We start from the raw sequence: 14,640 nt of genomic DNA, 5'->3' as shown, positions 1-14,640 counted from the left end.
CCCTCCCTTCTCCCTCCATCTTTTCCGTCACAGAACTTCTCCACAGAGGAGTAACCTCAATAACAAATCTTGAAGGTTGGGTGGGACACCCTTTGGATCCCATTGGCACCCTCTTCAGTAGCCTGATGGAAGCTTGCAGGGTGGATGATGAGAGCTTCCATGGATTCTCAGACTTCACGGGTAAGGCCAAGCAAAGGGAGCAATCTTCTATACATCTTCATTTACTGGAGGCATTTTTCTATCTTGCCTTTCTGAAAGTGCTACAAAGCCAGTGTTTTTATAGCATAAGAACTCACATTTGCATTCCTTAAGAAAACACAAGGGAGAGAAAAATGTTTAAAGTAAAATACGAAAGCACTTAAATTGCCAGTTACTCATTCTTGAAAACAATTCCGTATTTCACACTTGAGATAAAACCAAATAAGACTTTATAGCAGCAGCTCTCTTCCACATATATTTCCACTTGTCCTTTTTCTGAGAAATTGCAGAAAATCACAGGATCACAGAATTGCTGAGGTTGGAAGGCACCTCTGGAGATCATCTAGTCCACCTGCTCTGCTCAGAGCACGGTCGTCTAGAGCAGGTTGCCTGTGACTCTGTCCAGTTGGGTTTTGAATAACTCCAGGAATGAACACTGTACAACCTCTCTGGGCAACCTCTTGCAGTGTTCAACCACGCTCACAGTAAAAAAGTGTTTTCTTATGCTCGGATGGAATTTCCTGTATTTCAGTTTGTGCCCATTACCTCTTGTCCTGTCACGGGATACTACTGAGAAGAGTCTGGCACTGTCTTCTTTACGTTCTCCCATCAGATATTTATACATTTTGGCAAGATCCTCCTGAGCCTTCTTTTTTCCAGACTAAATAGTCCCACCTGTCTCACTCTCACTACATGAGAGATGCTGCAGTCCTTTAATCATCTTTGTGGCACTGCACTGGATCTGCTCCAGTATGTCCGTGTACTGGGGAGCCCACAGCTGGACACGGCACTTATCACCACCTGTGTGGTCAGAAACTGGATTCATCCCTCTACCTGCAGCTCTTTTATATGCACATCTGCAATCTTCTTGGGGCTTTGCTTCAAAACTTTTATTCAATTACATTGTCTTCAATAAATTTCTAATCCCATATCCACCAATTCTGGAAGAACTTCTAATTAAAAGAAATCGGAAATCAGATTCTTTGCAATTATAAAAAAACCAAAACAACCACATGAAGTAAAACCAGCACGTATTGAAAAGTAGCTTCCTCCTACACAGATGCAATCTACCAAATGCATTCAGCCTTCCCATTTCCTGCAGTTGTCCATCTCCTTACATCTGTCCATTATAACTTTTTGTTCCCGAATTAAACTGTAAAGTGCTACAGGTTGGAATAGCTTTTGTCATATGGTGTGTCTGTGAAGTCCCAAACGAATGAGTAGTACTCTTTAAAGCAATTTATGGCTTTGTGTAGAATTTACATGTAATCTTTACTAAAAGTAGGACTTCTAGTGTTAATAACATACATTTTTATCATAAATACAACTGTAACAAATAAAAAAGCCTGAAAAGAGTGCTAGCCAAGAGAGGATGCTTTAAAGTTGTGCCTATTGTATTTGCACAATCCTAATAGCTTCAACCGAAGTCTGTGCAGGTGTATAAGCACCTTTCCCTTCCCCTTACACATCAAGGTTTTAAGGAGATACAGAAATGGGTGGGGGAAAAAAATTGAAATGGATCTTCCAGTTTTGGCCTCATTAACACAAAGGTGGAGAAACTGCCTTTCTCTAAATCGTGCAGCTTAAAAATTAAAAGCTTATTTTTAGTTGAATTATTTAAAACCGAATTGTTTTGTGTATTTCTGCCATGTGGAATTGGATGGGATATTTTAGATTGGATCATTGGATTTTGAGATTGCACTAGTAATTTAAATAATTTTAAAAAATTAATACTAACAGAGGAAGCATTTGTATATGTGATGTTTTAGGCAGATTATGGGTTAGAATCATTTGCTGATGTGTTTTTCGTTGTGTCACCCCTTACAGAGAACATGGGGCAATGCAAATCTCTGGAGTACCAGCACCTGCCTGCACACAAGTTCTTAGAAGAAGGGGAATCTTATTTAACGCTGGCTGTGGAAGTAGCATTGATAGGGCTGGGACAGCAACGAATAATGCCAGATGGCTTGTATGCACAAGAGAAGGTTTGTCGAAATGAGGAGCAGCTCATTTCTAAGCTACAGGAAATTGAATTGGATGATACTCTGGTGAAGATTTTTCGAAAACAAGCAGTCTTCCTATTAGAAGGTAGCTCAATATAGATGCTAACTGCTTCTTTAAACTGTCTTCACTTACACAAGCACACAGAACTAGTATTCCTGTAGAAACTGCCTTACATACTTCAGATGTTTTTTTGACATAGAACTGCAACAAAATTTTGTTTCCAATCTCTTATGAAAATCAAACATACTTCAGATATCACATGACAGTAGAGATAAGGCATCTATTGACCTATAAACCTTTTGTTTTAATTGTGATTACATTTTATTCTTTAGATTCATTGCTTGTCATAATCTCAGTATCCTGATTATACAACCCAGGTTCACAAGTAAATAATATAGACATCAGTTATCATCAACAGTTCTTAGGTAGCAAAATTCTAAGTGTTCCCTGTATCCTGAAAAAGGGACTGGCAGTTTTGTAAATGTATGAAGATTTTTACCTCTGTTCCCAAGTGAAGAGCTCAGAAAATTCACTTAGAATTGCTGGGACAGAAGTATAACATTTTATTTGTAGCAATTAGGAAAATGACTTGCCTCTGAAGTTTGTATCATATATGAAAATTGAAATATGTGGTCAAATATTGAGGCTTAAGACCTGGTCTTGTGACTAAATTTTGACTAAGACAAAACAATTTGTGTTTGGGAATTAGCTGGTGTGTTGCAATAAAATCCGTGCATACTTTTGCCGTAGCATTTAAAAAGGCTTAACATGTAGCAGTTAAGCCTCATGTTCAGAGAGTAGTCTCATGTGTTCTGAGGTTGTCTTTCTGGTTTTTGGTTTTTTAAATGGAAGAAAAAACTTCAGAGGAACCAATTAGCCAAAGGCATGGTCCAGGTTTTGAGTGCTTGCTCAAGGGATGGTGGGGAGTGTGGTACTGCTCTAGGTAAGTTGTGAAGACTGTTACACAGCAGTCAGGTTTTGCTTTCTTTCTGTAAGACATTTGTCTTTTAAAACTTCCTTTTTAATGGAGGAGGTGCAGTATGTTGTTTAGGGCTCTCAGCTTTGAGTCACTATTTTTGCCCAGATCCTTAAAGACTTTGGTACCTACTGATGGTGCCATTTGAAACTGCAGAGAAGCTGCACCATGGGGAGAGTTTCCATTATGGTGTGGCTGTACTGCTGCTTTATGACCTTTGGACAAGAACAGCTGCTCACTGGATCCAGCTGTTAACCACCATACAGGGATCCTATGGATGATAAAATCAATTTGCTGCATCTATTTACTGGTAAGGACACTTTATGAGGAAAAGGAGGATTTCTCTGAAGTGTTCTCTGATAATACTATTTTACTACTTTGATCACTGAAATTCTTTTAATGTTTTCTTAGAGTAGTAAACAAGCGATCATAGCAGGAAACCTGCTAATATAACTACCTACACAATTGCTGTGGTGAGCAGTGTGCAATGATGGTCTTGCATTACTGTGTGCTGAGAAATCTGGCTTTCCTGCCATAGCCTCAGTTTACTCCAGGTTAGGCAGAAACTGCCAGCTCACGTGGAGGAAAAAACTGTGCAGTGATTTAAGATGCTAATCATATCAATTGTGTTTTTATAGTTAAAGTCCTGTAGATATAATAAAGAAAGCTTAATCCAATATTAGGCTGATTTCTATGCTATTAATGCATGCTGTATGTAGCTACCATTTGATTGGGTGGGAAGGCAGAACATAAGACTGTTTTGCAAGAACAGTACTAATTATTTGCTTGACTGCTAAGTTAATGGCAGAGTATGTTTTCATATAAATGCTTTGTCATGTATTCTTAAGTGTCCTAACTGAGTTTCTGACTGGACCACCAAGTGGCAAACGTACCTGAAATGGCTTCTTTCATTGAAGCGATGCCAGCTACTTTTGAATGGCTTTCAACTTCATTTTAAATGATTGAGACACACTGTCACCTACTAAATCTTCATTGACATTTCCTTTGTAATCAGCCCCAGTCTTCAGAAATGCCCATCTGTGGAGCTCAGAATTTTTTCATGCCTGGTGATTTTTATCTTTGCATGTTGTGCTAAGGCACCAGTCAGAAACATTACTGAACAGCTTGGCTGTTTGTCCTCGTCTGCTCTCCTCGTCTGCTTCAGTGTAGTGTCGGCCATGTTAGTTTGAACCGCTGCTGGAAGCAGTTTAAATGACACGTGACTGCAGCAAAGACATGTGCTCACATGGTCATCCATCCATCCATCCACGCATCCACCCAAGTGTGGTGGGTTGGAGTCTCTAGTAGAAGAAGCAGTAGTAACTTGCAGGATTGCTGGCTGTGCAATGATAGTCCAATAAAGCTTAACGTAAGATTCATATTCTGTATCTTGCAACATTTAATGCCTGAACCTCTCTAGTCACTGAAGTCAAAAACTGTTTGACACAGTTTTCCTGTTAACAGGAATAACAATCTTAAGGTTGTAGGCAAAATGTAAAAATGGGATTCATATGCACTGTGAACATTCAGAACTCAGCAAGGAAATAGTTGCATTTAACTTTTTTGTTGCTGTCAATCCTGATGCTGCTGTTATGAAGTTGAAATACTACAGTGGCTGCACTGAGTGTGAGCAAAATCCATTGCCCCAACAATGGGCATAGTTTTCCCACAACAAATACAGTTTTTAAGATCATGTGGCTGTAATGGACTAACAAAACCAGTTTTGGTGCAAGATCTGACCTAGTCTTCTCTGGAGACCAAGTCCAGACCAGAGAGTTATTTAAATGCCTAATATCAGGTGAGACTTTAATAGGGATCAGAGGCTGCTGTGGTGATTGGTTATGTAACTTCAATTAAAGATACACATTTTTCCACTGTAACCACTCTTTTTTTTTTTTTTCCTGCTGGATCTGTGATAAAGCAGTCATGCACCAACAGGGTGCATGGGGATTCATGTGCACAATGTAACTACATGGAGGCAAAGCTAGGATTATCACTTTCTCCTTCTGCGTACCGTAGGCTTGCTGAATGAGTCCCAGGGAGAACTGGAACCATTCTGTCATTTGTATGCACGCTGGTAGTGTGCTTAGTACTATACAATTTTCAGTCTGTCGTCTTGTCTCAAAGAATATATGGTATTTAGTATACTTGTAATACATTGTATATATATGTGATACATGTGTAATATATTTCACAGAAAATAGCAATATAACTTTACCTTTTGTACAGTAAACTCTGTCTCTGAATATCAATTCTCACTGAAGGTATAGTGAATGTTTTTAAAGGTCCAGAAGTTGGGTTTTAGCAGTATGTAAAGACTGACATTCTCTCTCTTTTCCCACAGCTGGACCATATAGTGGTTTAGGCGAAGTCATCCATCGAGAGAGCGTTCCAATGCACACATTTGCCAAGTATCTCTTCACCTCTCTCCTACCTCATGATGCTGAATTGGCATACAAAACTGCACTGAGAGCCATGCGGTATGTATTCACGAGTTGTCTAGAAAGAGCACAAGTAGTGGTTAGGAAAAGGGGAAAAAGCTTGGTAATCAAGACCTACTCTTTTTTTCTAAAAGAAGCATTCTTTCTATTAAGGAGAGATTATTTTGGTTCTGTCATCTGTAAAAGCAATTGGTGTCTGGAGTAATTACAATATAATCATTTATAAATGTACAATTAGCATTTACCTACAACTGTAAAACAGCATTCTCTGTCAAAAATCCTTCTAGAATCCCACTCCTGAGGGCATGTGGTTTTGTGTTAAACAGAAACAGCTTTAGCATGTGCGTTCTCTCACCCATGTGGTTGTGTATGTGTGATGGTATTGGCGAGAAAATGAGGAAAGAGGCATCTCACCAGCAGTCTCAGGATCATCTGCTGCTTAGCCTGTTTGGTAGGACTATTTGTTCCACTAGCCTTCTTTATAAATTAACTCTGTGATAGATTTGAAACCATATGGTGTGGTCTGAGCCAGTACTTTTTTCTTGTGCTTCATAACAAAGCAGTTTTGCCCACTTCTGTGTGAACGTTGGGATTTAAATGGAGTATGTCATATGACAACAAAATGTCTGACTTGCATCCCATTTGTCTTCAGTAATCAGGAAAAAGATGTTTCTCAGGGAGTGCTCAGTGTCTGCTGGCTTTATGACAAGGCAGGCCAGATTGCTAATGGTGGCTAAGAAAAGCCTTCTGAAGGAAGTTTCAAGGGCCTAAATGATCAGTGATAAAGCTGTTTTCCACATACAATGCAGGGAAGAAACTGGTCCCATCTGGATTGTCTGGTTGCTGTCAAGAGCATTGTAGTTGATGGTTGACAAAGAGTAGCCACAACTGAATACTAGGAGCCATCAAGTCCCAGATTTAAAAAAAAAAAAAAAAAATTGTTGGGTTTTCCTGGTTATTATTATCAAGAATGATTGCACAGTAATTGAAGGACACACTGTCCACATAAGTAGTATTTAGGTTTATCAGACAGGTTGTGTCTTAGTGGTTTGGAGGTGTGTATTCTGGAGCTAGTTTCTCCAAAAAGCTAAATGGGGAGAAAATAATCCTGTGTTCAAAGGACTAAATGGGAGGGCATGCATAAGAACAAAACATAACTACTATCAGGTCAGGCCAAAGGTCTGCTTAGCCTGGGGTTTTTTTTTGCCTCCAAGAGTGTCTAGTAATGGATGTTAAGGAAAAGTCTAAGAAATATGAAGAGTGACCTTGCATACTTGCTGCTTATTAGCAGCATTTTAGGAAATAGATTGAGAAGACAAAAGTGCATTGCTGATGAACTATTGAGAACATTTAAATGTATGATCAGAAAGCTGTCTGGGCCATCTAAGTACACCCCTCTTCTTTTATTGCAAATTAAGTGCTTTGATAACCCTGGTCATATCAGATCAGCAAGATAGTACAAAATGTGGTGGATGGGTTTTTTGTTTGTCTGGGGGTTTTGGGGTTTTTTTTGTTTTGTTTTTGTTTGTTTTTTTTTTTTTTTTTAGAAAAAAGGTTTAATTTTATAAAGTAGACCTGTGTCCTTGTATTTATTTTCAGTTACTACCTTAAAGTCTTTCTCAGAGATTGGGTGGAGTTTTCCTCCTTAAACTAAACTACTGAAACCATGCTGAAATGCTGGAATAGACATCCATCAGCAGCTTTGCACAGTGCACTGAACGCTTCAGTGAATGTGACGGCAGCATGCCGTTCCTTTTGAACAAGGATTTGGGCTTTCCCCAGAAACCAATCATAACTGAAAACTTATTTTCTGGAAGTTTCCTTTCTCAAGTGGAAAAACAAGCAAGACACTGAAAGATCCAAATGATGAAATGTACAGTTAGTCATGGGTAGCTCCAGCCATCTTTTGGTATGAAGCTGTCATCTCAGCCAGCACTTTTCAAACAGACCAGTATAAGAAAGAGTTATCTGTTCATTTCCATCTGGTAAAATCACAGGAGACATCAGTGTAATTGGGGCTGTTCTTCATAGCCCTTTTGTCATTGCTTTATAAGGCAGATGAGAGTTCAGCCCTAGACAATAATCAGTCTTTCTGTATTTTGGTATTTGGCACTCTTCAGAAGTGTGGACTGCTATCCTGAACTGTGGTGATGGCAGATTTAAACACTTTCCATGTCTGTCTGCATTCCTCAGCACTTCTAAAATTCTCTTGAAGAAGGTTGGTTACTCTTTCCATTCGCACCAAAGTGATAGTTCAGTCTATAAAGGACTCCCGCTACAAACCAAATTAAAAAGTAACTTAATACTGCCTTGGGGAGGGGAGAAGAAAGCAAATATGAAGATTGAATACCTGTCTCATGGTTGTGAGATTGAGTGGATCAGAAGATGAAAACTTGAGCATCTTTTCTTCCATGGCAGGGAGGTAATGGCTGTGGCAAGGACAAAAATCTCATGTGGAAATTAGTAAAGGTGCTGCATAAAAATCTGTGCAGTTGCTCATGCTTTTAGAAGTGGACCATATTTCTTCACTTCAACATTTATTAAAGAAGTTAACTTCCCAAGACCCCAGATAGTTGCTGTCCAGACGTAAGTGTGTAGTGTCAGTTTACACACAAGTCTACGTGGGTCAATGACACATGATGGCAGCTCTGGAGTATTTTACCTCTCTGTGTTCAAAATCATATGTTACTGTTTCATTTTTTGAATCCTATTTTAGTGTGTGGAACACTTGGTATGAAATCAATGGAAGCTGAGACCATAAAGCCTTTCATGCACGTCTGCAAGGACAGGGTTGTGCTATCCTTTCACTTCTGTCTGCAGTTCTCTGCTTGCAGCACTGAAACATATGGAGCGGAGCCTTGGAGAGTGTGGATCTGCAGTGACCTAGTTGACTGCTCGCTTGGAATCTGAACTTGAATGTTTGGCTTAGTTTGGATGATCCCTTGTTAAATCTGAATTTCATCCAGGCTTTGGGAGCCAGACTTTAATGGTGATATTTAATCACAAGGTAGCTTTGCTAAAACCTAGCTAAATAATTGATGTTTGAAAGGGGGAAAAAAAAGTGAAGAATGCTAAATCTGCTTGTGCTTGTTCTGATGTTCCCTAATCTTGCCAAAATTGCATGAAAGCCACCAATTCACAACAGCATTTCTTTTCACAGCAAAAGAACGTAGAAGCTGGCAATGAAATTCAAAGTGACAAAAGATTTCCCCAAAACAGCCTCTTTCTTTCATGCTCTCTGTCTATTTACTGTTACTCATAACGTAATAATCCCTTTTTGCATTAGGTAGTTGGAATTTTTACTGTTTATTGAAACTATCTAATAATGCTTCTCTCCCCCCAGCCTCTCTGTATGCTTGAAAAAAATCAGCTGAAGAGTTTAAATGTTTTTTTTAGTGTATATAAAGAGGTGTCTCAGTGGTACTAGGGAAGAGATCTGACTCTTGATACAAATCAAAAGGGAAGTCTTTTTTTTGTATTAGCATGCACATACATGTGTCTGAAAATGTTACTATAAACTGCTGATAGTTATTTACATGGTGTGTTGTATTTATATGTGCCTGCTAGATACCCTCCTGTATATTCAAAATTACCCTTCTCGGCAAATTCTTAAAGATACTCTCATATGCTTCAGCAACCTACAGAGAACTGATGAAACTTAAAACTATCTTACTGCGGAAAAAAGACGTGCACTCCAGTTACTTAAAGAACTTAGGTATTTAGTTAAGTGCAAGAAATTGTAACTTATGTTTAAATAAGCTTATTCCATAACAAATACTCTATCACAGAAAATCACAATGCATTGGATTTTCAGTATTCAGTAGTTGCAATTTTATTGACAAAAGAGATCCAATTTCCTTTGTCCTCCCAGTTGACTTCCTGCTAGAAAATGACTTGCATATGAAAGCTGGTAGAAACAGAACTCAGATGTTAACCCTGATCAAGAAGCTAAGTACCGGAAAGGCTTTTCTTCTGGACATTGTCTTACTACTATCATTTGATGTCTCATTAACCATTCATGTCCTGAAACCATGCTTAATTGTATTGAATAAAAATGCCTATCTTTGTTCACTCCTACTTTTTGCATTGGCATTTACATAGTATCTAGTGTATTGGTTGTATCTAGTGTATTGTAAGGTCCATCAGTTGAGTCTCTGTTGTGGGCTGTCCGTTGTGTTGTAGTAGTTAACAACAAACACATTCATTCGAATTTTCTAAGTATGAATTCTCCTTGGTGGATAAAACTGTTATAGATTGACGCATACTCAAAGAAATTTTTGCTTCAGGATTAGAAAATGGAGTCTGAAAATTAACTTTAAAGGAAGCTTCCTCTGTCACTGCTGTTTGGGACCCTAACATCAGGTTACGGTACATCATAAAACGTTGGTAGGCTAAAGTTGAAGGACTTTAAAAAGTAGTTGTAGTTGAACAGTAAAATGTTCTTTTTTTGGATATAAATCCCTGTCTGAATTTATTGCAAGGTCAAAATCTGAATGACTTGTTGAATATCACTCTCCCTTTGAGCATTTGTAAATGAAGAAAGCGTCTGCGAAATATTGAAAAAGATTTGTGTCCTCAGTACAGTGGAGAACTACTCCACTTTCCTTCCTGAGGGCTGTGGTTCAAAGATTGAAACAAGGCAGGGAGAAAAGCATCAGCTCTATGCACGATGCAGGAAGTCTCTGCTGCCTTGGCTAATGGGTGGCTTAATTGTTCTGTGAATTCCTGCAGATGCCCACTCAGGTAGGCAAGTTTGGCAAATGGACTTTTAAGATTCCCCAAGAAGAGAAGTGGTTTTCCAGTCTTTTTTTTAATAACCAAAAAGGCACATTTCGTAAACAAGGTCAAGTTTCTTGCAGCTTTAGTTTTGCTCATGAGTAACCTAATGTAATAATGATTTAATGAAAGAAGATTTCTTCCTTATTTCAGGTTGCTGGTATTGGAATCTACAGCTCCTTCGGGAGACATGTCCCGCCCGCACCACATTGCATCAGTTGTTCCAAACCGGTATCCCCGCTGGTTCACTCTAAGTCACATCGAATCCCAGCAGTGTGAGCTGGCATCAACCATGCTAACAGCAGCCAAAGGTACTTTGCTGTCAGTTATGTACTCAACTAAACGTATGCTTTTAATATTGCATGGAGTAAACAGATTATAAACCTTGTGTTTAGGAATCCAAATTGCAGCCTGACAGGAGCTTGAAATGGGTACAACAAACTGAACTGGTGTAAACCTGTCACTTAATTTTCTAGCAAAGTAGTTTAGCTAGATGGTAGCCATATGAGCTTGATTTGAGGCTGACGAGACACCTTTTTGTACTTCTGACAAACGACATAGACTGTGAGACCCAGGGGTAGACAAATCACTTCTAAAATTCACAAATCAAGATGACTTTTGGCCATGCACTGCACTAACACCATCAGGCACTAGAGGAGTTTGTACTGTCTTGTATCTTTCATTCATAAGTGATTTAATTATGGAAGGTTTCTAAAAACAAAGTGTGTGTAACTGAAACATCATAGTATTGCATAGCAACGGCAGCCTCAACTATAATGCATCTCTGGATGTTTTGACAGCTTGTTCTGTTTTGATTTTGTTTACACCTTGCAGGTGATGTTCGGAGGCTGGAAACAGTGTTAGAATCCATCCAGAAAAATATCCACTCCTCGTCACACATCTTCAAACTTGCCCAGGATGCATTTAAAATAGCAACACTCATGGACAGCTTGCCAGACATCACTCTTCTGAAAGTTTCTCTGGAGTTGGGCCTTCAGGTATTTCCCTCGTTCATTATTATTACAATAGAAGAAAGGAATTTGACCCAGTGTTGGTGGGTATAGCTTTTAAGCACTGAGGACCATACCCTCTTTGGGCTTTGTTTGGAGTTTTTAGATTCTTGTTTTCTGATACAAAGCTCAGTGGACTGGTAAACACAGACCAAGGGTCTGCACGGCCCCTTTGTGCCATTTGGGTGGAAGAGAGAGCTGGGGAGCAGCTGGCTGCAGGGCACTCTTCTATTCAGGAGTGAGAGAGGACCAGTGCAATGGGTTCAGGAGTATACGTAGGAGTGGCTAGAAAGCAAAATTATTCTGCTTGCCAGAAATGCACTGTATTTTCTGCATGGCCTTGAGGGGTTTCTTACCATTCCTTCCCTTCCTTTCCCCTAAATGAGATTTGGTAGGCGCTTGTTGAATTACTAGAGAAAGCCAAGGTCAACCATAATGACCTGTTTAAGGCAGACTGTGCTAACAGCAGCTTTCTCACTTCCTTCATCAAAATCCTGTACGCCACAAGCTGTGGAACAGTCAGATGCATCAGACTCGGCTTGAGGTGTACAAGAACATCAGATCAGTTCTCAGGTTCTTAAGAGAGACTTTGCAAGCTAAAAGGAGACAGCTAAGTTTTTTAGGAATCTGGAGTAACATTGCCTGACACTGATGAATCTGGGAGTTCACACAGGTCATTTCAACAAAAATAAATCTCTTCATCCCTCTTCAGGGAGTTCTTCAAAAAAACCATGCAAAGATCAGAAAATCATTTATTACTTTGCTTCAGTAAACAAAGCTCCAAAGTCTTCTGGGAAAAGGATATTATCCCAGTTGCTTCTCATGCCAAAGAAAGGTACTATTTGCCTATTCTAGATGTTTAGAAGCTAAAGTCTTTAATCAGAAAGCTGAGATTCTGTATACTTTGTTAGCCTTTCATATTCCCAAGGTTGCTGTGGAAATCTGCTTCTTTTTTCACGTCTTGGTATGTTTCTGCCTTAAATGTTTGCTTGAGGGAGAGAGAAAGGTCCTTACGATTGATCTGCGTGTCACCTCAAGCATTCACCAAGTATCATTCAGTGGTAGCAGCACACTTTGGATATCACTGTATTCATGGGTACCCCTTTGTGGTTGATGGTGTCATCAGAATGTCTTCAGTGAGATCTAGTGAAAGAAATATCATGAATGCATACTTTCTCTTCAGTTCCAGGGTTTGGAACAAACTGGTGTAGAACTTGTCCACTGTTCTGTCCCAAGCTTATGAAGGTGCTTTAAGAATCTTAAAGGTTGTTTGCTTTCCAGAAGGAAGATGCATAGTAGTTTTCTGGTAGTAACTCACAGCTCTGTAGATTTCTACCTTAACACTTTTCCTGCAAAAACCTTAGTGTCAGCACTGTCTCCAGTGGCCTACAGATGCTTCCCCCTTCCCTGCCTTCCCCTCCCCCCCCCAACTTAATGACAGTTAGATTGTCTGTATTCACTATCTAGTATCTGACTACTTACGACATTTATGTGCCCGAGAAAACTTTCTCCCCTCACGTGGTAAACTAAACATCAGTGTCCTCACACTGTTGTGAGGACAATCACTACTGTTCTGCCTCAGCTACAGCAATGACAAGTTCATCTGGTTAGGCTGAAGAGATGATACCAACAATTTCACAATTCTGTCACTGTGATCTGTGTGACAGAAAAATCTCTTACATTGTTCTAGATTTGGGAGTGATGTGTAGGCTTCTGGGTTCTTTCTCCCTATTTCCAATGGCAGCATGTGTTACGTGACTCAGCAGAGGGAAGGCTTTCAAACTGGCTGTGGAAAGAGGTCATCAGCATGACCAAATGTGCACGGAGCATCTCAGGTGTATTCTGTCCTCCAGAACCTTACTGGCACAGACACTGTAGTATCTGCAGGTACAGGAGAGGCTCATATTCCTCTATTTGCCTGTTGTATGCTACATCAGTGCAAGTTAAGTATTACCGCACACGTGCAGTATTGCTGGCAGAACTGCTGAGCCAAGTTAGTGCAGGTGATCACAGAATCATAGAATAGTTTGGGTTGGAAGGGACCTCTAAAGGTCATCTAATCCAAGCCCCCTGCCCTGGGCAGGGACATCTTCAACTACATCAGGTTGCTCAGAGCCCCGTCCAACCTGACCTTGAATGGTTCCAGGGATGGGGCGGCCACCACCTCTCTGGGCAACCTGTGCCAGTGTTTCACCACCCTCAGCATAAAAAATTTCTTCCTTATATCTAGTCTCAGTCTACCCCCCTTTAGTTTAAAGCCATTTCCCCTTGTCCTGTCGCAACAGGTCCTGCTAAAAAGTTTGTCGCCATCTTTTTTATAAGCCCCCTTTAAGTACTGAAAGGCTGCAATAAGGTCTCCCCAAAGCCTTCTCTTCTCCAGGCCGAACAACCCCAACTCTCTCAGCCTTTTCTCATAGGAGAGCTGTTCCATCCCCCTGATCATTTTTGTGGCCCTCCTCTGGACCCGCTATAACAGGTCCGTGTCTTTCTTATGCTGAGGGCTCCAGAGCTGGACGCAGCACTCCAGGTGGGGTCTCACCAGAGCAGAGTAGAGGGGCAGAATCACCTCCCTCGACCTGCTGGCCACACTTGTTTTGATGCAGCCCAGGATACGATTAGCCTTCTGGGCTGCTAGTGCACGTTGCTAGCTCATGTCCAGCTTTTCATCCACCAGTACCCCCAAGTCCTTCTCAGCAGGGCTGTTCTCAATCCCTTCATCCCCCAGCCCCTATTGATACCAGGGGTTGCCCCAGCCCAGGTGCAGGACCTTGCCCTTGGCCTTGTTGAAACTCATGAGGTTCACACGGGCCCACTTCTCAAGCTTGTCCAGGTCCCTCTGGATGGCATCCCATCCCTCTGGTGCATTGACCGCACCACTCGGCTTGGTGTCATCTGCAAACTTGCTGAGGGTGCACTCGATCCCACTATGTCATTGATGAAGATATTAAACAGTACTGGTCCCAATACGGACCCTGCGGGACGCCACTTGTCACCAGCCTCCATCTGGACATTGAGCCATTGACCACTACCCTCTGGATGTGACCATCTAACCAATTCCTCACCCACCACTGATGCAGTCACTCCACCATAGAAGGCCACTAGGTTGGTCAGGCAGGACTTGCCCTTGGTGAAGCCATGCTGGCTGTCTCGAATCACCTCCCTGTCCTCCGTGTGCCTTAGCATAGCTTCCAGGAGGATCTGTTCCATGATCTTCCCGGGCACAGAGGTCAGACTG

The 14,640-nt window shown here is 40.7% G+C and overlaps 1 protein-coding gene across 1 annotated transcript in view; it reads left to right on the top strand.

Annotated features, from left to right (window-relative positions):
* The window catches only part of ZSWIM6 (zinc finger, SWIM-type containing 6), a 53,740-nt gene that overhangs the window by 30,992 nt on the left and 8,108 nt on the right, over window positions 1-14,640 (top strand). Inside the window, 5 exon segments of the mRNA XM_009326148.1 lie at window positions 34-180; window positions 2,026-2,286; window positions 5,523-5,658; window positions 10,549-10,706; window positions 11,230-11,393. Of these exon segments, the coding sequence (XP_009324423.1) occupies window positions 34-180; window positions 2,026-2,286; window positions 5,523-5,658; window positions 10,549-10,706; window positions 11,230-11,393 (866 nt within the window).

This window comes from Pygoscelis adeliae, unplaced genomic scaffold (assembly GCF_000699105.1).
Source record: "Pygoscelis adeliae isolate BGI_AS28 unplaced genomic scaffold, ASM69910v1 Scaffold446, whole genome shotgun sequence".
Lineage (NCBI taxonomy): Eukaryota > Metazoa > Chordata > Aves > Sphenisciformes > Spheniscidae > Pygoscelis > Pygoscelis adeliae.
This window is presented reverse-complemented; position numbering and strand designations above follow the sequence as displayed.